The sequence below is a fragment of the Opisthocomus hoazin genome, chromosome 7 (assembly GCF_030867145.1).
Source record: "Opisthocomus hoazin isolate bOpiHoa1 chromosome 7, bOpiHoa1.hap1, whole genome shotgun sequence".
Lineage (NCBI taxonomy): Eukaryota > Metazoa > Chordata > Aves > Opisthocomiformes > Opisthocomidae > Opisthocomus > Opisthocomus hoazin.
The window spans coordinates 5,825,839-5,850,039 of NC_134420.1; the positions used below are offsets into that span (position 1 = coordinate 5,825,839).

Genomic DNA, 24,201 nt, shown 5'->3' on the forward strand with positions numbered 1-24,201 from the left:
TTAATCATGTCAAGATTTAAAAAAACTAATTGAGAATATTTCCCATTATTATTAAACTCTCAGGGGTGCCATAGGGCGTGCACACTATTATAATCTAATCCTGCAATTTGGATTTGCTTCTTGTGCCCTTTGGCACAGTGGCACACACAGGAATGTTAAGAACCACCGACGCTCCTCCACCCCAGCCGCAGTGAAGAAAATGTGCTTTCTATCATTTTCTCATCAGCTGCTGCCTCCTGTTAGCAATGAAACTGCTTTGACAACTGTTATTTTGTCTGAATCGTATTGGATTATGGAAGGGCTCAAACTAATCAAAAGAACTTCCTAACATTGTGGACCATTGGGCTGCAATGTAAGCTTCCCAACGAAGTGGAGAAGGACTCATCATGTGAGCTGTTTTGAAATTGGTTGAGGCAAATTACCGAAGAGTGCATGGTAGGGAGCATTTATCCTCTGTCACAGGATGATAAGATAGATAAGCTAGATAAGAGGATAGGCTATTTCTATGACTTTTTGATGCTGAACTTTAGCCTTTCAGGTGCTAGATAGGGTGATATGTAGGTTATGCATTGTACCTAAAGATTGTGGATGAAGTAGCATTATTATCCAACACTAGCAAAGGCTCGTCAAGGAAGCTTTTATACATAGAGCCAGTGTCATTGGAATGAGTCTTTCTGTGCAGTGCACTGGGCTGCAGACAATTGGTACATTGGGTGGAGAACGCTGTTTGTCACTGTCCTGTTTTATAAGTGGTTCTGTTCATCCTTTGTAGCTCTGATGAATCAATGTGCAGCCTGCATCCAGTTTACTTTAGCAAGTTTCTTTGGAGTGAGCATTCCTTCTGAGACAGAATGACAGAGTGGTTGAGGTTGGAAGGGACCTCTGGAGGTCATCTTGTCCAGCCCCGCTACTCAGGGAAGACCATCCAGAGCAAGCTTCCCAGGACCATGTCCAGACAACTTTTTAATATCTCCAAGGATGGAGTCTCCACAACTTCTCCAGGCGACCTGTGCCAGCACTCAGTCACTCTTACAGTAAACAGTGCTTGCTGATGTTCAGAGGGAGCCTCCTGTATTTCAGTTTGTGCCCATTGCCTCTGGTCCTGTCACTGGGCACTGCTGAAGACAGCCTGGCTCCGTCCTCTTTGCACCCTCCCTTTAGGTATTTATATGCATTGATAAGGTCCCCCTGAGCCTTCTCTAGGCTAAACAGTCCCAGCTCTTTCAGCCTTTCCTCATCTGCGACATGCTCCAGACCCCAGAACTGGACCCAGCACTTCAGGTGTGGCCTCACCAGTGCTGAACAGAGGGAAAGGATCACTTCCCTCAACCTGCTTTGATACTTTGCCTAATGCAGCCAAGGATACCATTCGCCACCTTTGCAGCAGGGTCACCTTGCTGGCTCATGTTCAACTTGGTGTCAGCCAGGACCTCGAGCTCCTTTTCTGCCAAGCTGCTTTCCAGCTGGCTGACCTCCATCAACTATTTTGCTTTGACATATATCACCACTAGGTAATTCTTCTCAAATTTTGTGATCTTGGCAAAGATTGTGCAACTCTTTAATTTCAGCATGCCAAAATCAATTGTCAAAACCATTTTAAAAAATATTTTTTTTATTCTGATTGATATATGAATCTCTTTATCAGGTATTTAGTGTATTTTGCTGCACAGATTTTCTGAAATGTAATTCTGTAATGTGTTTTTAGTATAGTCTTACCAGTCATTGTAAATTAAATGAATCTGAAATTGTAGCAGTTATGCTTTGAACTGGCTTAAAGCAGCTTTTGTGCTTAAAAATACTGTGCTGTTGGGGATGGATTTGGACTTTTTTTTTAAATCTACATAATCCTAACTGTGTAGAAGTATACCTCTTTGTGCTAAGGGCTTCATTGATTACAGTCTATTGACACGATAGACCTCTCCTGTTGAGCTGCTTCTCTCATTTTGTTCTAGTATGTGTACCTAATATTCTGAATAGCTGCTCATGTATAATATATGCAGATACAACTCCAGTATCACAAGTTAATTGAATTAGCAATCAGGGATGAAAATACTGAACATTCTTCAAAAAATAAAGCCCATGTTCGTAAGTCATAAGAGGAGTGAAGGTTGGCCTTGCCTCTGCCGGTTATTTGAGAATATCTTTATAGGGAATAGAGAAGTAGTGACCTAAATGACAGGACTGGAATTACAAAATGGAGGAGTTTCTCGCACACTGGCTTTGGGCAACTTTGGGCAATTCTCTGTATCTCTCTGCCTTAGTTATCTCACCTGTAAATTGCACATGATATCTCTCTATTCTAGTGTAGAAAATGTTATAAACTAATCAAATAAATACCACTTTCCTAGCAGTCTGCAGTTGAGTTTCTGTAAGAAATACTACCAGATTGAGTTAAAGAGTAACCTTAGCATGGAGATCACACGCTATTTCTGCCTGTTTCTGCCTAAGTAGATAGAAAAAGAATATATTCAGGGCCTTGACAAAGTGCTCTGGTATGGTCAGGAAGAACATGACGTCAAGAGAGTATGAGAGGAGTGTTCCTGGAGAACTGTGGGATATTTCCAGCAGGTACCAGTTGCTAGCAGGCAGTGAACTAAACTTTTGTCCTGAAGTTATGAGTCATCAGTCCAGCAACGGTTGGAATTTGTGAGCAGACTCTGTTGAGCTATGTGTTCCACACACCTCCCTCCAAGGTGGCTGCATGAAGGCTCATGGCAGTATCTTTCCAAGACGTGGGCAGTGCCGAAAGACAATAAACAGTGGACTAATAGCCTTGCTGTTTTCAGGGTTATGTAATTTGTGAGACATGTTGACCATAGCCCTCAAATTTCACAGAAAGTCCCTGCCTCAGTTTGAAACTTAACCTCTGCTAATTGTGAATTCAGTCAGTTTCTGGCTTGTAGAGCGATAATAAAAATCCTGTTTGGAACGGAAACTCAAATGCAATACTAAATATGAAATAGTTGTTCTCCCTGCCTAGTATACTCCTGCCGTGCTTTCCACTGAGCAGTCTGGCTGCAATTCTTATTTCCTACATCGCCCAGCAATCTTTAATTATGAGAATAAACCACTCTTGTTTCAGCTCCAGTGTTGCGAAGCAACATTTACATAGACCATCCAGGATCCTTAGGTTACATACTCCAAGTGTGTGGCATATTTAGCACACAAATAGACGAATATAAGGGTATGAGAGACATGCTAAACAGATAAAGACATCATCTTGGACTGTGTATTAAAAGTGAATTTCAGTAAGTTAGATGTTCTCTATTAAAATAATTGATCTTAAAAATTGCTGGTAGAAGTAGTCTGTTATTATTCTGTTACCAATTTAATTCCATTTATTCCTGTTAAACTCATCATTCTAAATTTGCACATGAGTTTCAGATCATTAAAAATCTTGATAACACCAATCCAGAATTACACAATAAAGCATATAACAGCTGTTCTTTAATTATAATGAGTGGTGGGCACACCTTTCATCGCTGAAAGCCATTTAGTACCATTAAACTGTTGCGTGGGTTTGATTATTCATGAATTTGAGTTGTATTCACTGTCTCAACAAATTCAAAGTTTTATGGTTTATTGCTGTGTCCCCAGTATAGAAAAATGGACCAAAGCCTATACTATTTATTCAGGCAAAACTGTTCCTGCCTGAGAAGGAACTGCAAAGGCCAACATAAATATAAGGCAATTAAAATCAGTCTGTGAAAACAGCCATGACTGCTGAGGAGAGAGAAATATGTTATTTGATGCTGATTGTTTGCCCAAAATCTCTTAATGAGTTAAAATGAAAGTAATTAAATAAGAGGCTAAATGTCAAGGAAAAATTTCCTGAGCAACTATTCCAAAGCTTGCTACTGGCTTCAGTCAGAGAGAGGGGGGAAATCTCTGTCACCTGAGACACTTAAAGCTATGAGACAAGAAATCGATGATTAAAAACGTAAACAGAGAGGGCTCAGATGGATGTCTTTCGTGTCCTTTGTGATTTTTAGTATTTCTGTAGTCTTAAAAATGAACTGGCCCCATGACGCTGAGCAACAGCCATGAGTCATTATTCAAATGTAACGAAATTGTACAGTTATCTGTGTTCTTCAAAGTTACCATTTGTTTAATGGCTAAATTGCTCTACTGGTGTTGTACCGTTGGTACTCCAGGCACGCTGCGTTGTAAACCTGTGACAAGGTCGGAGTCCCACTTTGCACTGGGAAAATCTAGCAGACCTGAAGGGTGGCCGTTGTCGATGTATTTCTGCTTTGTATTGTGTGTGTTTAGAAATAAATGCAGGCCCTTCTTGATAACTGTAGCGAACTGTCAAAGCTGATGTAGAGATTTAACAGTATAGCAAATATAACAGTTAATAATAAAGGATAAAATTCAGCCTTCATATAAATTTATGTAAAACAGTAGAATTATTATTTACTTACATCAACTGGATTTGGTATAAAGCTAGGCAGGCGGGAGATTTATTTTTAGAGAGAATTTTTCATCTCTGCTCATCCAAAGTAGTTGTCTTTGCTTTCTGGGTTTATTTGAAGCAGTCGAATGCCTCCTTTGCAGCGGGGAAGCTGTTTGCGTGGTGCGGTCGGTGACGTCCCGTTCTTGTTCTCTCTGTCTCGTGAAAGTGAGGCTCAACTGAGAGCAGGAGATGAGAAGAGGCTGTATTTTACACAGCACTTACACCTCAGTTGGCTGGGTGAATTTTTCTGGTGTTTTTATCTTGAAGAAAAATACTCTAAGGTGGAAAACAAAGCTGTGATGCTCTGGAACTAACAGAGTTAACTGTCAGGGTACAATTTTAGCTGGAGACCTGTGTGATCCTTTCTTGTTAGTACATGCTTTTCCTGATCAACAGAGAGCTAAAGATAAAGATCTTACATTTTTTTGCATGAAAAAGAGCAGAGTAAGAGTTTGATGAACAGACACTTCTACAATAAAACTCTTCTGTCTCATTGCAGCTGTAGATTGCTAGCTATTACATGACACTGAACAGTTTTCCTTTCAGTATTATCACACGGTGACTTAAAAGTGATGAAGCATTAGAAAAGATTGAATTATTTTAATTTTACTTTTACACTGGGTTCTGAAGCCATTGTGTTTTATTTTGAGGTAAATTATCCTATTTATCTTGTCTGCATAAATACCTTTATGAATAATGCAGGAAGCTGGGATGGTAAAAGTAAAAATTACAGACCTGTCCTTAAAGGACAGGATTAACATCCTGTGAGAGCTTATTCATAACCAACTGGTGCCTTTATTCTACAATACAAAAAATATGCCGGTTTTGAGCTTTTGCAAAGCCATTATAGTGGAGTGTTGCCAGTTCCATTAACAATTCTGTACTAACGACAGTTAAATAACTGAGGGGGGTAAAAGCAGGGAACGGAATGGTCTGTACAGGATCTCCTTTTCCATGAACTTTCTAAGAAGTCTAGAATGAAAAAACTGCAAAAATAGTTCCATGGGGGCAAGAGCAGTAATATCTTGTGTTGAATTACAGATAGAAATTAAAAGTATTACATGTAATGCAAAGGCAGTGCAGATATTTAGCTGAGGACTACAGAAGCAAATTAAGGTTATGGGAAATTTTCGGTTCATGAGGAAATACTAAATTTGCCATTTCTCACAAGCACTGTGTTTCAGACTATCCAGCCGTTAACGCAGCTATCCAGAGAGCCCATACAAATTTGTGAGTCAGTGAATGGGTTTTCACTGACTTCTGTAAGCTTTCCTTCTCTGGAGGTGTTCAAGACCTGCCTGGACAAGGTCCTGTGCAGCCTGCTGTAGGTGACCCTGCTTCGGCAGGGGGTTGTACTGGGTGATCCCCAGAGGTCCTTTCCAACCCCTGCCATTCTGTGATTCTGTGATTCTATGGCTTAGCCATGTGGGACGACAAGGTGAAGATGTGCGTGTGAAGACCAGGCTCCTCCTTCCGTGGCGGGGTGCTGCCGTGCTGCAGGAAGGCAGAGCCTGGAGCCCTGAGAGCTGTGTGCTCGCTCTGCTGCCAGGAGCACCGAGGGCAGGCAAGACCTAAAGCATGGGAACACAGCCAAAAAGTGTCCGCCCGTTGTTTCCTCTGGCCTGTGCCATTGTGGAATTTCTGAACAGGTTTTTCTGTGCTGCATTGAAGAATGATTATAATTTTTGTACGGTTTTCACTCTCAGGTCAGAGGTATACACTTTCATTTCGACTTAATGTAACTTTATGAAGTGAGTATATGTAGTGTATTCTGGTAAGCGTCTGCATACATAAAATAAACACACGGTTCATATATAGCTTAAATTCTATAGAAAAACTCTAAACCAGACTTTGATAAAAAGATATGCATCCTGAGGCAAGTATGCAAATACAGCGCTAGGATCTAAAGATGGAAAAGCAAAGATGAAGAAAGGTGAAATGAATCCAATTCCCTGAACTGGCCATTATGTATAGCAACATCTTCCTATGCAGAAAAAGTCCTCAAAAAGGTGTTTTCAAAAGCCATAGTATGCCCAGAAGGAAATGATCGATTAGGTGAAGTAAGTAATGTCATGGTATATGATGCACCATTTTATAAAGCTGTTATTTGCAGTTCGCTCTTGGTATTATGAGCATCTTAAATCATTCTGAATTTCTAAAACAGATCCATAATATTTTCCTATACCTGCAGAGTTGTTTATACATATATTACAAATAATGCATGGGATCACAGGAAAAACTTATGGCCTTAATCACAGTATTTTTTCCCCTTTGGTCTTTATGTACATCGTTTTAAGCATGGGAATAAGAAACTGCAATGTATTAGACAAATGGAGAAGCCGCTAATGGTTTTCCCTGTTTATACTGCTTCTGCATGCGTATTGTATTACATGGTGCCGCTAATGACGTGTTGCCAAAGGAATACTAAGCTGCTGCAGAAGCAGGGGAAGGCTTGCTTCCCCATCCTCCTCCCCACACCGTCAGCCCAGCCCATCTCCAGCACGCACACGTGCCCATGCGGGGAAGGCTGAGCTGGGAGAGCAAGGAACTGAGTTTAACCTGCGGTGGAGAGGTGCAGGGCACCTCCTGTAAGCTGGAAAAGGCTCTGGGAGAGGAGAGGTAATGGTAGGGAGCAGAGCTGGAAGGATCTTTTGTTTTAATAGTTGCTTCTGCATCGGTGGTGTCTTTCATGACGTTTTCCCAAAGCAGGCAGCATGGCATCTGCTTTTCCCTTGCCCTCTGTCCCCAGCATGGGCAGGGCAGCGGTGGTGTAACTCCACTGGTTTGAGAGGACGAAGGAAGTGAAGAAAGAACCTGTACAACTGAAAGCAAGTCCCATTTTCTCAGCTCTGCTGGTTTAAGAAATTGTTTTGTGTCTCCCTAAACATCAGTGGACAAAAGCTATAGACAGGCATAGTACTGCCATAAGAAAGCCATCTAGTCTTGAAATCGTTCTATGTATTATTTTACGTTTCTGACATAATCTAGAGGGACTCATACACTGATGCTCTTCTTCCATGAAGTAAACCGCTGCTTAATTTTGGTATCCTGGCAGATAGGCTTTCTGAAAAATAATCTGCCAGTCAATTATTATCCTATACCGTGAGCCTAATTCACATACACTTTCAAAAGGGCTTAAGTTTAGAAATAAACTTTAGAAAAACTCTATTGATTTTGTAAGTTAAAAATGTGAATTTGAATGGATAGAGGTCCAGTACAGAACTGACCCAAGGAAGCAGTCTTTAAACAGGAACGTTCTCCGATACAACGCTGGAGAAGAGAAGAAAGCAAGAAGAAGGATTCATTTGCAATTGATCTGCAATAGCAAAGTCGTTCACCTTCCAAATAGGATTAAACTTGTTCCATCAGCCATGACATGTGAAAAGATCATGGTTATAAATTCCATTTGCTGTAATGAATTGAAAGTGTCTTGAGTTTGCAAGCAGCACTCATCGTTGATGGACAGCTAGATTTGTGCAGTGTTTTAACACTAAAATTAGCTTCTACAAAATAAAAAGTACAGGAAAGGTGGCAGCAGTGACAGATTTTAAAACATAAAAAAATTGACTTTATTGTTAGATGGAAGCTGAATAAAGCTGGAAGTAAATAGTGGTTATAACCCTGTTATAGATAACTTGCTTCATTCCTGAGTAAGGGTGAACACAAAGCTGGAAAAAGGCATTTGTTTAGGTTTCTCAGCCATATTTCAACAAGAATAAATATTGTTACATAAATGCGGAAAATTGAACTTTTCTATTCTATGGTATTTCTTGTAAGATATAAGAAAATGGAATTGTATTGAAGGATACTTCATTCAAATCAATTTCAACATTCATCAACATGACTCCACTGCAGTCCCTGAAACCATATTGGTGCATGTACTTTGTAAATGGAGATAAAAGCTACACTCTGTGGTTACTTAATAACCTTAACTCAGTCTTGTATTTGTACTGTGATGCTTGCAGAACCAAATGCAGTTTCAGAACCTATTTTCCCCAAATTCGTGTGCTTGGTGTACACAATTTTATGCGTGTTTTAAATGTGCCAATTGCCAAGAAAAAAATCTCAATTGAAAAGGCTAATGTTTGTGAAAATTTGAGATTCATTTTAATTGATAAGGTACCCCGCTGAAAACTGTCCAAGATTTAAAAAAAAATTAAAAAAAATTGCTTGAGCTAAACAGTGGAATGAAAATGTAATAGCTTCTTAAATTACCACAAGGTTAACATATAATTAATTTGCTAATTTTAATTACAACCCTACAAAATGTGCTGAAAAATGCTCAAAGGGGAGAAGCAGCCAGGTGCCAGCCGTGATTAACCAAGGTTACTAGCAATTATGAGATCTCTATTCACCATGTTACAGAAATTTTAAAAACTGCTTTATAAAAACAGCGCATTTATTGAAACTCAGCAGGGTATTTATCTTGCCCTACCCTTCCATTGCTACAGACTTGCTGTCATTTGCCTTTGCAAGTGTTTTTATTGCAGCTGAAACATGGACTGCTTTTTCTGTTTGACACACACTGTTATACATACAGTAGATATTTATTGTGATCATATAAACAAAAGAGGTTAGCTGTTCTTTGCAAAGTGCTCTGAGCAGCGTGAGTGCCAGATAGCTGCCAACATCACAGCTGAACGCTCGAAACACAAATCCCAAAGAAAGCGCTTGTTCTTTCCAAGGTGTCGTGGGACATGCAGTTTGTAAAGCAGGAATATTGCGGAAGCTGCCTTTGCAGTGGAGAACCTGCTCTGCAATGCTTTATATGCACAGAGGAACGTAACTTCGGAGTTACAAAACCCCAACCAAGCACAGAACAAAAAAATCTGCATGTTGGCTTCGCATTTTAAGCAAATCATGGTGTAATCGAATGTCTTGTATGTATCAAATTCCATGATGTGTTATTGTTCTTCTTTATTGTTGTTATGTGAGTCATGTTTTAAGTGTCTGTTGTTTGGAAATGTGATAAACCTTGATCCATCTATTAAAGGAAGACTTAGAAAAAAATAACAACTTAAAAAAAAAAACACAAAAGAAACTTAAAGCATTGGTGTCAAAGGAAATTAATTCCTGGCTGGCTTGTGTTTTTCTCTGAGGCAGATATTGATGAGTGTGCAGAGGGGATCATTGAGTGTCACAACCATTCACGCTGTGTTAACCTCCCAGGGTGGTACCACTGTGAGTGCAGAAGCGGTTTCCATGACAATGGAAGCTATTCTCTTGCCGGGGAGTCCTGTGTTGGTAAGCAATGATCAGCATAGCGCTTTTTTCCTCCTTCTGCATGGTGTTATAAAGTCACTGTTGAGGTGCTGTCCTGAGCAGTTACTGTGTTTAAGGCTAAAATGAGAATGCAAGCGAGCGTGTCTGTGTTTGTCCGCATCCCCAGCCGCGCAGCATGGCTGCTAGTTCAAGGCGCATCACATTTCGGAATGGTTATTACAGGAGAGAGGCAGTCGGAGATCCAAAGTGTGACTTACTGCGCTTTGCCATTTATCTTAGGAAGTTGCTGTAAAACCTGACATGACAGTAGGGTTTCTGGGGAGCATAACAGGCCGCAAAAGGGGAAGAGTTGGTTTTCAATTTTCAAATATCAGCAGGGCAATATGAGAGTGCATTTGGAGTATGTCTACTTTGCCTTGATTTCTTTGTTTTGCATGGTTCAGTATCTTCATCGTTTTATTTTTAGAATAATGCAAATAGCATCAGTCACGGTATGCACCATGTTTGCAGAGTAAGGCCCTAAGAGCATGAACGGAGACGAATTTCTAAAGGGTGCAGAGGACTTTGTTGGGTATTTCTATGGGAGGACGAAGGATGAGGCTCCATGAGGATTTAGTGCTGGTTCTCGCAGTCTGGGTGCCCTTGACTGCGTGTAAGACTTTGTGTGCCACCACAGCAAGTAAGCAGTAATAAAATCAGAGTGAAGATGGTAATTGTGGCTTACTTCTGCCTTACAATTTTTTCACTTATTCTTGGAAGCCTTATACATAATTTCTGTAGGATATTTTATCAGATGAGTTTAAAACTATTTAGAAAGAATCCTGTTTTAACTTCTTTAGAGATACAGATCAATTGCTCATAGTTCTGTGCCCTTTCTTTGGAATTTCAGTTACTTAGTCACTACTCAGTTCTGTGGATTTTGTTTAAAAGCTTTTCTGCTGCTTCTGTGAAAGCCTTTTTTTCAACATTGTAAATTTCATTTATCATGTCCATAAGTGCAAAGGTCCCTTTCTAAGATTTAAAGTATACAATTAAAGTAAAGGTTAAAATAAAAATTTGTAATAAAAATATAGAAAGTTACTTGTAACTTGTAGCAAACATTCCCATATTTTACAAATTTAAGCTGTTAGAAATCCTTGGGATCAGATCGCATCATGATTTCAAAATGCAGGAGAACCATAATTATTTTCAAAAGCAGTATTTTGTAGATTGTCCAGCTATATTAGCTTTTTACACCTTGTCCTAACCTGCTGGAGAGCTCAGTAAAATCATAGCAGTCAAATTCATTGGGTTGGCCATGTAAAAAATGGCAAAGTTTACAGCATTTTGTGACAAGCTATAAAACACCATGTGACCATCATCTATTTCTGAACAGATTCTCAAGCGTTGAGAGTTGTCCTCTGGTTTATTTAAATACAGTAAAAGGAACGGCAGACAGAGCAATGTTGAAAATCCTTGCTTTGTGAGAAGTCAAAGCAATGTGACGTGACCTTCAGAAAGCCCTCAGGCAGTTGGGGATGAGGGGCGTTTGTAGCACTCCTGAGGCCTGCCGGCACTGCTTGCGTGGGGAGCCTCGTCCCTTGTCGGGCTGACCTTATGCTGCTGGTTTGGGATGAAGAAGGTACAAGGCTCAGGCTGGTCTCAGGAAAAGACAGATGCGGGGACAAGACTGTGGTTTTGCATGGCCCATAGCAAAGCTGGGCTGCTGAGAAGGTCACTATTGCTTGCGTTGCGTTGCTCCCGAAGGGGAGGGCGCTTGGCTACCTCGCAGCAGAAAGGAGCCCAAAATGCTCTGTATTCTGTGGAGACTGAAGGGGATGAGTTTTTCTGAAAACCAACTGCCCTCGTTTTGACCTGTGCAGCATGCTGGAAGTTCGTAAGGTGAGGTGCTCATCTTGCCATATGCGAGTTGTAAACAGAATGTGAAATTAGCAGGGTTATTTTAACAAAATAGCTTTTCTAAACCATCTGCTGCAGGGTACCAGTGAGAAAGAGAATAAACCAGTTTATTTTATTTCATTATACTGGTTAACCAATTAAAAATTAATTGAAAGATTCTGCTAACCCCTGTTGACAAAGAAATCTCAAACTGTGATGTTTATTTTAGAGTGCAACTGAGAATTGGTTAAAATGACAGATAGATAACGCTACACATTCAAACTAAAACTCAGTTTTTCGAACAGTGACTTTCCTCATGTTACAGAGCTTGTTTGCATGGTGGAGTATTTAGAGTCAGGGCCAGTATCATTCACTCTATTTCAGATAAAAGAGGGTTCATCTGCTTAGCAACAGCATTTCGTCCTGGCCTATATCACAGCCTGTATACTGCAATCCTGGTGTGCACGTGAGGTGCATTTGGGCCATTGCCCTTCAGTATGTTTTGAAACGTTTATTTTTCCTCCCTGAAGGACAAACATGGAGAACAATAAATAGGCTAAGAACGGAATTAAAAAAAAGGTTAAACACTGCCCCACAAAATAATAACATATGAAAATCATGAGGCGGTGGGAGGGAGCACTCAGCTCCGACAGGTTGCCCAAAGCCCAAGCAGCCGGTTGCTTTTGCTGGATGCTTTGTGTATTTATTGATTAACCCCCGCTCCCTCCATGTGTATGTAGGTGGTCTTGGAGCCGAGTCATTTCTTGCAGTGTCTCCGCAGTGCTTGTGGATCATTTGAAAAAATAACATCTATTTGGGAGGCGTTGTGATGCCTCGGTGCTTCTGAAAGCTTCATTCTCGTTGACTAGGAGAAAACAGTGGAGTTTGTCACCTGGCAAGGGACGAATATGTAAATCAACGGATGTGGCGGGGAAGGTCATAATATTGCGCCAAAGCTTGGGTAATAGGGAAGTAGGACTTAGCCAGGTCACTTCAAGCTTGGGAAAATTCTTTTATTGCTCAAAATACCAACCGAAGGTAGCTTTGAAAAGGGAATATATTTCCATGGCCATGCTTTTATAAAAGGTGTCAGCTTCATAAGGTGATGGTGAGCGGGCTCAAATTAAGAGAATGTAATTTAATTTGCAGCGGTAGCGTTTTCATGAGGCAATGGCCTTTTGCAATATGTTATTAAGAATACTCCTTGCAGACAAAAGACAATTGCTATGCAAAGTTGCTACCAAAGTTTGCTTAGCAATTAAAACATCTAGGCTATAGTTGCTATGCTTTTTGTGGGTTTTTGTTTTTTTTTCCTTTTTTAATGGGGCCTTTGCTACCCCTTAGGGTAAACAGACAAAAATACTTTACAGAGAACTATGAGTTGTCATATGATACATATCCCAGTGTTAGCTACTACCTACTGATACCATATTGAAGCAACTGGCATACATTGTTTTTTCCTTGCCCTAAGCACCTGTTGCCAAATACTGCTGCCTCATAAGGTAATCATTGAAGAAACCCTCACCACTGAATTTTCAGTGATAACCTTGAAGTTTATCAGAACAAAAAGAAGGGGAAAACTGACAAAGAAATGCTGCATTCTTGGAAGCTAATAACATCCCACAAAGCTTACTCCTGCCTACAGCAGTAAAGTAAAAGTATATTAAATTATACTTTTTAATCTCTGTCTCTTGTGAAGTGAGATGCATCCAGTCTGTAGAGAGCTCTTCAGACCCTGGAGTACAGAATTCCTGTTTTTTTCGTGGTGTTTCGTGTTTCTGAATGTCACATTGTGACTTACAAGCGCAGACAGAAAATCAACCAAGGCAGCAGTCCTGTCAGTTGCTGGTTATTTTTTAACTTTCGTTAAGAAGCAGTGCAAATTTTGTAGCGAAGCTTAACACACATCCTTCTCCCACTGAAAACTACAGGATTTACCACATATTCCATCCCGCAAGGTTGCGTAGCTAGACCTCACTGCAGGGTCAGCGTAGCAGTTGTGGGGAAATGAAGGCTGGAAAAAGGTGGGAGTTGGCAGCTGGTGGGAGGAAGGTCCACATGTGTTAGTCTCCCACAAAAGCTGGGTGCAGCAGTGCTTGAGGGTCAGGTCTGAATGGGTTTAAAATCAGTTTGTGAAGCTTTGATATATTCTGTAGTATGCTGCAGCGTTGTCTGTTACCTAGGTTAGAAAGTAAGAGAAAAGGAGGTTCCTTCTTTGTTTGTTCCACCCCCCCCTCTTCTGCGTGAAAAAGAAACCTAGACCCATCCTTTGAAAATTTTCCTGTGTGCCTGAGAATTGCTCTTCTATCTGTCATTAGAGAAGTGGAATGTAGACAGAAAGGTTTGGTATGGGACAGACTATCCTAGACCAACTCTAGAATCTGCTGTTTTACAAATTTCTTCTGTTCTACTCACAGAATTTCTTGAAGCTCATAATATCAGAGTCTGTGTCTGTGGATTTTATCCTGCAAGATAATTTTTATCTTGCATACTTTCCCATTCAGTAAATTCTGATTCCTGTATTCTGGGAGAAAGTTGTGTTACATGTCTTCAAGATAATTGTGTTTAGTCATTTCTATATTTCTAGAAAGCGTTATCAAATCCTATATTCAGGATCTGATTTACTATGCAATGCTCTTTAATAGACCATTATGTCTCTATAGAATAGAAGTACTATCATAAAATATTTTCTAACTAAAAAGGAATCTGTTTAGTGATTTTTTTTTCAAAGATGAGTCCAAATCGCTTTGATTTAGAAAGAAGGCAAATACATTAAGTGACAAGTTGCCTGTGAAAAATGATATGTCAAAACAGTGTTTAGTTAACTTGTATATACATTGCTTTGGCAGGCCAGCATACATTTTTCATGTTAACGTTATATTGTAATGGTTTAATGTACCGTAACAGTTAAAATTAGCACATTAGTGGGGTTCGTTCTTCTGCAACAGCTTATGATATTACAGAGCACCATGCTGCATGACTTGCTTGCACACATTTATTAAGGTGCTATAGAAAAGTCATACCATTAAAACCTGAATAGCTTTGAAACCTAAGAAATGAAGTAGCTAGGGATTGGTTTAAAATTTCAGTGAAACCAGGTTAATGAACTTGTGTTGATATGTACAGTCATGCTTGTCTTCTACCCTATTCAAATACAGTGGCCGTGGGACCTCTCATAGTATCTGATAAATATTGCTTCTCATTAGAGCCAAAAAGGGTGGAAGAGGAAAGTGCATCTCAGGGGATTATTCTGTTCCATTTTGATTCTGACTTGTCGGCCCGTGTTACAAGCTATCTTTATGTACTTTGAGAGTATATTGGGAAATGAGCACATCTTCGGTGGTTTGTATTCTTTCTTTTCCCATCCACAAGCTGTGACTGGTTGCATCGCGGCTAAAGTACGTACGATCAGGTGCTTGTTGCCGTACATTTGTTTAAAGACGCACGGATTAGGAGTGTTTGAAGAGTGGAGATCTTGATCGGTTTTATGGTAGTCCTGTGCAGTGTTGGAGGTGGCAAGCCTCGGCAACAATCACTTTGCTGTTGGCTATGTGTTGTTGATAGAAAATAGCATAAGGCTAACATTACAAGCAAGTTTCTGATTATGGTCATTTCCACTATATCCTCACTTTTCCTTGAAAAAGGAACTGTGTGGAGCAGGGAAGTAAAGCTCTGCCGCTTTTAGTTGGGTTAATTAGTAGATTATGCCCCAGATTATCTCAATGTAATGAATAAGATTGCACACTCCTATTCCAGGTGTGAAAATGAGATTGTTTTCACATGTTGACAGGATATATGAAAGAACTGAATCTCCTTAAAAGTCAGAATGGGCAACTTGTTCTTGTGTTACATATAGAGAAAGACTGTGGCATCTCCTTGATATTTCACATACGTACTTGTCCATTGCTCTTCAAAGTTGCTTGATTTATAAATGAATATTTAATCTTCTTCCTACTGAGTCTTGTTATAATGGGAAACAAGATTTCTGTATAGTTTTGCCTTGTCCATCATTAAATGTTCCAGTTTTGGGCCCACATCTTCTGAGAGCAGTTGTGGAAAAGCAAACGAAACTTGGTGGGAGTGAGGGGAATTTGAGCTGAGCAAGGATTTGAATAATACAAAAATAATCTGTATGCAGGAGTCTTATCATAGAATTTTCATATTCATTAGAAGATTGTTTTGGACGTGTTCAGAGTTTTAAACTGAACTTATTTTTCAACACCTCAGTAGACACATTGATTCCAGTTGTTAAGCGAAATTTCATGCTACATATGCATATTTTCTTATATGTTTTGCATAGCCATCCACATGCTGTTCTCACGTCAATATGAGCAAGTTCATTTGACCTTCATTAAAAAGAACTACTTTCTTAAGCTAACTGGGAGCTAGCAATATGGGAGTTTTTGTCCAGAGCTGTTTTCCTTCCCCACCCTCCCAATCTGGTTTGAGGCACAAAGAGTGAAAGGAACAAAGCCGTGTTAACGCTTGTAACTTCTTTTCCTCAAGTTACTGGGAATGTTGGCTGTTTGTTCCGACTTTTAGAAATGCAATCAGTGACAAGAAAAAACTGCCAAAGGGAAGTTCTCAGAAAATTAGCTCTATTAAAAGTTCAGCTGGAAATGAGTGCAGTGTCCAAGCCTTTTATATTTGATTAATGACTAAAACTTTTAAATAATAAATGCCATAAAATAATAAGAAACCATCATTTGCATAAAGAATGAAAAAAATGAGCAAACCGAGTAGCAATTAGGAACTTATGTTCACACTATGTTACTCAGCTTTGCTTGATTGGTTTCTTTGTCAAGAAAGTCCCATTTACCAGTTTGGGCTGCTCTTAATGGAGGCATCCTTTTTATGTGTGCTAAATGGAGAACAGCCGTAGCAGTACGTAAATAGGGTGTTCTTCCCTTTTGGATATGTCTAACAGATTAAGTTGGCTCTGTGCGATGTGAACAGGTCTGTACTGCTGAGAATATGAATAATGTTCATTTCTATAATTGCTAACATCTGGCTTTCCATAAATCTGTTAAATTACATGGAAACAGAATTAGATTTCTGTGTCATAAGTAAAGCAATTACATGGAACTCTGTAGGCAATATGGCTTTATATTCATCTGTGAAATCCTTTTAGTCTTGAACTGTGAAAGCGACCCTTCTAATCTGCACTGTGATCCTCCTACGTCCTATATATATGCTGTTCAAGGAACCCTTAATATGATAGGGAAGAGAATATTGACGATGCTTGGTGAAATCACCAAAGACAAAGTGAATGCTTCATTTGTACCTTTGTCTTCAATATCAAATACAAGTCAAAGTCGATTGAAAGGAAAATGCGATGTTTTAAAGGATATTTTAAGTCTTACAGTAGCTGTTTGGATATAATTCATTTCATAGCAGTTCATTCATAGCTCTATTCATGTCACTCTTCATGGTTTTTACCTCCTGTCATACTCTGGCACTTGTTAAACAATGGTCTACAAGTTTTAATTTCTCTTAGTGCACCACCTTTTACACCACCGATAGTGGGCATTTCAAGTACTCAGTTACTGCTAAGTAACTGCATTAGAGCAATAATGTTATTTTTTTGGTAATTAAGACTGTCAGGGTAGAAAAATACACCATTTTTAGGGAAGTCTGAGTGACGAGCATTGAATTGTGCTATCAGGCCACTGGGAACACCTCTGACAAAGGACTGGCCCACAGGTTAGCCCAGGAGTGAAGCCCTGCTGCTGCGCAGTTGCCTCCAGCTTCCCTTTGGGTCTGTGAGCAGAAGGAGGAACAGCCATTTTCTGGTGGCCCACGTCCCTGACTCAGCTGTGCAGGTTGATTTTGCGTTTGGTCAAATCCAAGGGCACTTCCGCATTTCCCCTTGTTCCTGGTCTATTTATGAATTGAAATTGGGAATTTTACTAACCAAGTCAGAAGGAATTTAGTGATTGGATTGTTGTAGAGAGTTTCCTTCAGCAGACTGAGAGAATTGTTAATGCCTTGTTAAGTTCTGACTTTCTGAGGAGATGATTTGTGATCCCATGGCACTTATCCAAAAAGCAGGGCAACTGGCTATCACATCCCACCTGTATTAGACTTTAAGTAATTTTTCTTTCTAAATTCTATCGAATTTTTAAATTTGTTGTTTTAGAGAGGAATTAAAAGTACTCTTGGGTAATACTGAACAGTTATAAATTTCATGCTAGCAATAAGGTCATTTTAAATGGTAAGTGTGATGGTTCTTCCTTGTAATTTCTGAATCCCTATAATTGTATTCTGGAATTTTCATGACAGAAATCATCACATGCTTCTAAAGGATTTTCTTCTTCAGCCTTCCTCCCACTGTTGCTTACAGTTTTCATTGTTCATGTTGGAACAAAAGAGACCCACTAGTCTATTGGTATTTTATCTGGACAATCTAACAACGTACTGTCTAAGAACAGACCAAAGTTATTTTCTGAAAGAAATACCTGTTTTTAACAATGTGCTTAAAAATCTCATGGCTTTCGCTGCAAGAAAAAGAATGCTGCATTAACTTCCTAGATAAATTCATATTGCGTGATTATATTTTACCCTCCAAAAACAATTTTAATGGGATACTCTAATTCACTTTTCTCTAGTGTAAAATGATTTTCTTTTGTTACTTATTTCTTTGTGTCATTGCTAAATCATACTTCTCCTGCATAGCTTTGTTCTAAGACTTTTTTCCTGTATAAGGTGCCTCTGATTTCTTTCTTTATGTTCTTTTTTTTTCTTTTCTATTTGTTTTCCTTTTTCAATTCATTTGTACCTTCCAGCAATGGGAAAATGATGCAATTGATTGCTTTTAGTATGGGAAATGTTGATCATGCTAGGAACTTATGAAGAATAGAGCACTTCTATTTCAGTGTAAAATCCAGAAGAGAGTGGTCCAGTTGACAGAAAGTCGCTCTGATTCCTAGTTTCCAGTCACTGGGAAATCACTGTACACCCTTGTCTGAAGGTTCAAGTTCATCACTGATGTACAGTTCCACTAGGTATGTCAGTCTCAGCATTTGCAATTAAACCTGCTGGAGATAGTTTAAGAATTATTGATGAAATCAAAACACTGAAGAACCTAAAAAAAAAATAAATAAATCAGTGTTTAATGTCTATCAAGTAAATATGGAAGATATCAGAAAGAAGGCACCCTCTTCCACCAGAAAGGCAGATAAGCAATAATTACTTAAGGCAGAAATAAAATTTGAACTGTGGAAAAAAACATCCAAAGCATAATAAATCTGCTGTTTTGTAGATATTGATGAGTGTGCCTTAAAGACCCACACCTGTTGGAACGATTCAGCCTGTGTGAACCTGGCAGGAGGGTTTGACTGCCTGTGTCCATCCGGACCGTCTTGCACTGGAGACTGTCCCCATGAAGGCGGCTTCAAGCGGAATGGGCAGGTGTGGACCCTGAGGGAGGACAGATGCTCCGTTTGTTCCTGCAAGGTGAGATCCAGCTGGCCTGGGTTTTGGGAGTCCTTGAAGTCTCTGGGCTCATGTCAGAAACCCAATATTGCAGTGCCACTGGTGTTGGCAAAAATACTGGCCTAAGCCCAAGGCGCTGAGGCAAAAGGTAAGCTCTGCTGTGGGCACTGAAGATGTGATGGGGAAATTCTGGGAAGTCGTCTTTTTTCTTACTTTGCACAACCGCAGATGCAGCTGAAAAACGACTAACCCCGCTGAGCTTCTACCATGTCACCCTGTGGGCCAGGGCCACTCGGAGCATGCCTTGATGAGGGTCTTGTGTTATCCTTTAGCACAATGCGCAGGCGATTAGGACGCTTACTGGAAATGCTGAAAACTGGTTTCAGTTTCTCTTTCACATGAATATGATTCTCTCTGTAGGCAGCCATCTTTCTGTTGGTGGTGTTTCCTGTTAACTTGGAATATATGTGAATTAGCTGGGTGAGAAGAAAGGCCTGAGCAAGAGTCAAAGGTTAGGGGACCTAGCAGCAGGCACTTAATTTCCTCAAGTGAAGAAGGGTGAAGGCCAGGTTTCTCCTCCTCATCCCAGCTTGGCTGTGTTGGCAGCTCTCCCACTTGAGCGCTGCAGCACACTCTGTACCTTTGGAGAAGCCACACATAGAAGTAGATCTACCTTTAGACTTAATGCTTAAATCAGCTTTTTGTTCCCACACACACCCCCCACTCTCCCCCACACCCCTGAAATTATCAGTACTTGTCTGAGTGTGGTGACCAAGTTGAAAGAACATTTAACTCTGCTTTCTTCATTTTCACCAGTTAAAAGAGAAATGCTGTCATTGAAATTAGAAGAATTTTAGAAATGCACTGATCTGAGAAATGGTTGGTCTTTTACGGCCATTTTGACCTGATGTGTTCATAGCACTGGCAAAGCTTCCTTAGACACAGCAAAACACTATTGGCCCTTGCAGAAGTGTAAGTAAAATCAGATTTTGGCCACTGTGAAAAGCTTGAACATAGAGCAAGAGAATTAGCCTATCAGTCTCCATGTCAATGCTGACGAGCCAGAGAAGCACAAAAGGGTTTGGGGGGGAACAAGGGGAAAGAGTTGGTTTGAAGTTGCGCTAAGCTGAAAGCTTCATCATTTCTGTATTGCAATAGTATAGCAGAAGGGAAAATCAAGACTTTAGAGTGAATAGAGCCCTCAAAGTACACTGCTGTTTTGGGCTCAAAAGGGAATATGTTCTTGTTAGTTGCTATATTTTTTGCTTCAAGTAGCCTCAAGCTCCCTAAAACTCCTCCCTTCAGAAGCTGAAATGTACAACTCCACTGAATATATATCAACCTTTTATGGTAATCTTGGGGAACTGGCTGGCTTATGAAAGGATTTCCAGTCAATAGAATAAACAGTTTAATATATGTGAAGACAGCTGGTCTGCCTTTGCAGAATTACAACTATTAGTATTCCCATTTTAGGTTGCTTGTAGTTTGTTTTATTTGCCATTTCTCATTGCACTTATTTCATATGTTGAATGCCCTTATTAGTACATGAAAATATACAAAATGATTAACTAGTGCATAGATATTTTAAACTAAGCCTGGCACTATTTGTTGCTATGACTCTTCCTTTCTCTCTTCCTCACTTTCCAGTTTTTTCCTCTGTGAATCAACATTTGCATTTAATTTCATTCCAGTAGCTGCTTGTTTCAAGAGCCAAATTCTTGTCTGTAGAACAGCAGAAACAGGGAGAGCTCCTCCTCTGCCGTATCCCTGGCAGGATGTAAAGTCTTCACTCAGTGTTTATTGAAATATGTTATTGAAACGTATTTTGATAATTTGTGGTAGCTCCCGATACACCAGATTGCTTCTCAAACCTGCTGCAGGACTCCGTCCTTTCCATGCAGTCACACGGAGAGCTGGCCTCCCTTGACCTTTTTGCAGCCTGCTCAATTTTCAGTGAGGAAAAGGGCAGGGTGTAACTAAATCATTCTTTATACTTCTCACTCGAACATTGAAATGATCCTACTCACTTGTTTTATCTAGAAGAAAAATCAGCATTTCAGATTTAAAATAGTATGTTTTCTTTTGGCTTTTCTTTTGTTATTATGAAAGGTCAGATGGATATGTTTTGTGCAGTGGCTGAAGCACATACATCCCATCTTGAAAATATTTTAACTTCAAATCCTGTGCAAAGGAAATCAAATACTTTGCAGTTCGTTAAGTAGGGTTATTTGTGGAGTAGGTTACTATGGAATATGAGAAATTATATTACTTCAGCTACATAATGAAGCAAAGTTTCATTACTGAAGCACAGAGGTTTATTTCAGTCTTTCTTCTGACCCAGTCTCTTCAAGCCATCCTCATTCATCTGAGTGAATATAAAGTTTACTAAAACAAATTCTCAGAAATATCAATTAATATAGTATATGCCTTAAGTATATACCTTATGGTAGATAGCTTAGGTATATTTGATGTGTCTTCTAGAGGCATCTTCCAGAACTCTTGTGGATTTAATATGCAATTAAATTTAAATTGGTAGAAATTTGAAGGGGAGTGGGGAACTGTTGCTCTCACCCATGAAAAAACTAAGCCTGGCTGTACAGTCTGCCTATATCTCAGCTTTTGAGTCTGTCCTCTAATTAAGACAACCCTCTATTCCCAGTATGGCAAAAGCCTGGGGAATAAGCACAGTACTGGGAACAGAAGAATGTGCCAAGGTGAAGGGTGTTCCTGAGGGTGAGAACAGTTGGGTGATTTGGTTTCTGCAGGGTTTGATTTCTGTCCAAACTGGCTTTGGGAAACTGGAGACACCCTTTACAGTGATTCCCTTGTGTGTCAGTTTTTCCTTTGGCAAGAACAATTTTTTGTTCATACCACTGATGCTTATGAAGCGTGTAGGACTGATTCAGTGAGGAAGGTGGGGAGGGAGAGGTACTATGAAGATGCTATATGTTATTACCCACCAAAATAAAATGTTACTTTCTATATATCTCTCAATGCTACTATAGAGCTGCAAAGATACAAGTGAGATGTAGCTTAAGAGGTTTTGTGTCACTGCAGCATAGGGATAAAAATGTTTTTTGAAAGGCATTGAACTAATGAGGTTGTAGATAAAGCACAGATGCTTAAAGAACAAAGAGAGTAGCAGTGTATTATGATTACCAAAAGGTCTGTGGCAAAATCATCAGGCTTTGTCAGTGTTCTGAAATACAGAGAGTAAAGGCAACATAAAAGGTTAGCTGCTCCCCAGAGGTAACAGCACGGAGCTCAGCGGAGCACAGAACTACCAGCACTGTCACCAGCTGAAAAGGGAATTTGAAAACTAATCTTGAAAGCTCGGAAACGGAATTGGAACCAAGCAGACAGGTTATTGTTAGCCATTATTAATCAGGACTCTGTTATGGAGTGGAGAGAGACTGCCATTGTCGAGGGCATTGGGTTGCCCAGACGCCTGGTGCAACCCCGCGTGCCTGGAGCTACTCAGCCTGGCAGAGCTTTTGTGCTGAGCTGCTGCTGGATGTCTATCCTCAGCAAGGGGTGGAAGATGGTTGTGCTTTCCCACCTGCAAGAATGGAATTTAGTGATAACTCTTCATCAGGGAAGGCTTTCGACTCCCTTCTTTCACCCCTTGCTGAAAGGGGAGGATGACTTCTTTGTTTTTTTGTGGAAAGGGTTTATTCCCAGCATTGCAGCTGGACCTGGCCGGACCTATGGCTAAGGAAATGGCCCACTGCAAGTCTTCCTTACCTTACGATTTGCTCAAACTGCAGAGTAAGGAAATAAAGCTTGTTTATTCCTTCTCCCACAGCTAAAGCAGCAAACTAGCCACAAGTAAAGAATCCTTAGATATCTTAAGCTGATACAAAACTGAATAGACTGTAGGGCAATTTAGTCCTATGGCCTGCGGTTGGCAAAAGCAGTTCAGATCCGTGTTAACCTAGAATGTTTTCTACTTTTCCATTATTCTGTGTTCTCTTCAGCTTTCCTTGTTAGGCATAAGAAATCGTTTTAATTATTCTTAGAACAGAAAGTGATATTCTAATCAATTCAAACTATGACGAAATGCAGCAGTGACGCTGACACAGGTATTGTGATTCCCTGATGCTGAGTTTGTACATGTTGCACTGTGGTCAAGCCTGACTTTGCTTAAAAAGAAGAGCCAAACACAGATTTCTACATCAAAATACAAACAAAACAACCTCCCATGCTCCATGCTGTGGTTATGGCTATTTTGTCCGCCTGCAGCAAAGACGTGCTGGGCTGCCGTCACTCTTTTTAGTAATCACTTTTTAAAAGGATCAAGAGGAAAGAAATTCCCTTGCTTTGAGAAGTATCCCTTTATTTGGTGGCAAGGAAAAAACTTTTTCTTCTTACGTCAGATATGGGTTTGTAGACTCAGAACAAGGTTCTGATGAGAATATGGAAAAACCGCGATGAAATGGGTGGAGTTGTTTTAGGAATTGTACAGTTGTGATCCAAAGCAGAATATAGCTTCAGTCCTCTCACAACTCTACCTTCAAATTGGCTGCAGGGGACACTTTGCTTGAATAAGCACTGATCCAAGAACTGGCATTGAATGCAAAAGAATTTCATGTCAAAAGTTTTCAATGATCTCCTCAGTGTTAGCTGTGATTTCAGTTCTGTCTGTACATGGCATATCAGTATGTTGGCTCAGCTACAGTAAGGGGTATAATTTCAAACATGATAGTCCATCCGATTTTCATAACTAGAATTAGAATCAATTTGTTTTCCTGTGATGCGAAGAGAATATATCCTTTTCTATTTACATGCAAAAGCAGTTCTGTTTATCTCAGACATTTCTGTTTAATGGTCTTTAGCAAAATGGGTCATCCAATACTGTAAGCAAATATTTTTAGCAAAATCGCATCTTGGGAGAGCCTGTGGAATACAGACCCTCTTTAATACATGAACAGAATTATAATGGATGATGAGAAGTCCATTTAGCTTTAAGCTGGTCTAGTGTAGGTCCAGATGTGGAACAGAACCAGTGGTGAATTCAGAAGGAAGAATGATTAGTGCCACTGTGATTTTGCTATATCGTGCTCCTACCAAGTTAAAGGGACCACCTTCATAACTCCAATTTATTGATTCAAGGTATTCACAGTGATACAGTCAGTCAAAATAGTGGTAAACAAATATTGTATGTATTAGAGTGGCAACTGCTGGAAGAGTTTGCTGAGGTAACCAATGAG

At 39.9% G+C, this 24,201-nt stretch overlaps 1 protein-coding gene across 3 annotated transcripts in view; it reads left to right on the top strand.

The window, feature by feature from the left end:
• Positions 1-24,201, top strand: part of NELL1 (neural EGFL like 1) — a 302,534-nt gene that overhangs the window by 272,633 nt on the left and 5,700 nt on the right. The window contains exons 16-17 of one of the 3 annotated variants that reach the window (XM_075426698.1): positions 9,560-9,700; positions 18,819-19,012. In XM_075426698.1, the coding sequence (XP_075282813.1) occupies positions 9,560-9,700; positions 18,819-19,012 (335 nt within the window). The remainder of the gene's footprint in view (positions 1-9,559; positions 9,701-18,818; positions 19,013-24,201) is intronic. The other 2 variants (XM_075426696.1, XM_075426697.1) reach the window with 2 other exon arrangements.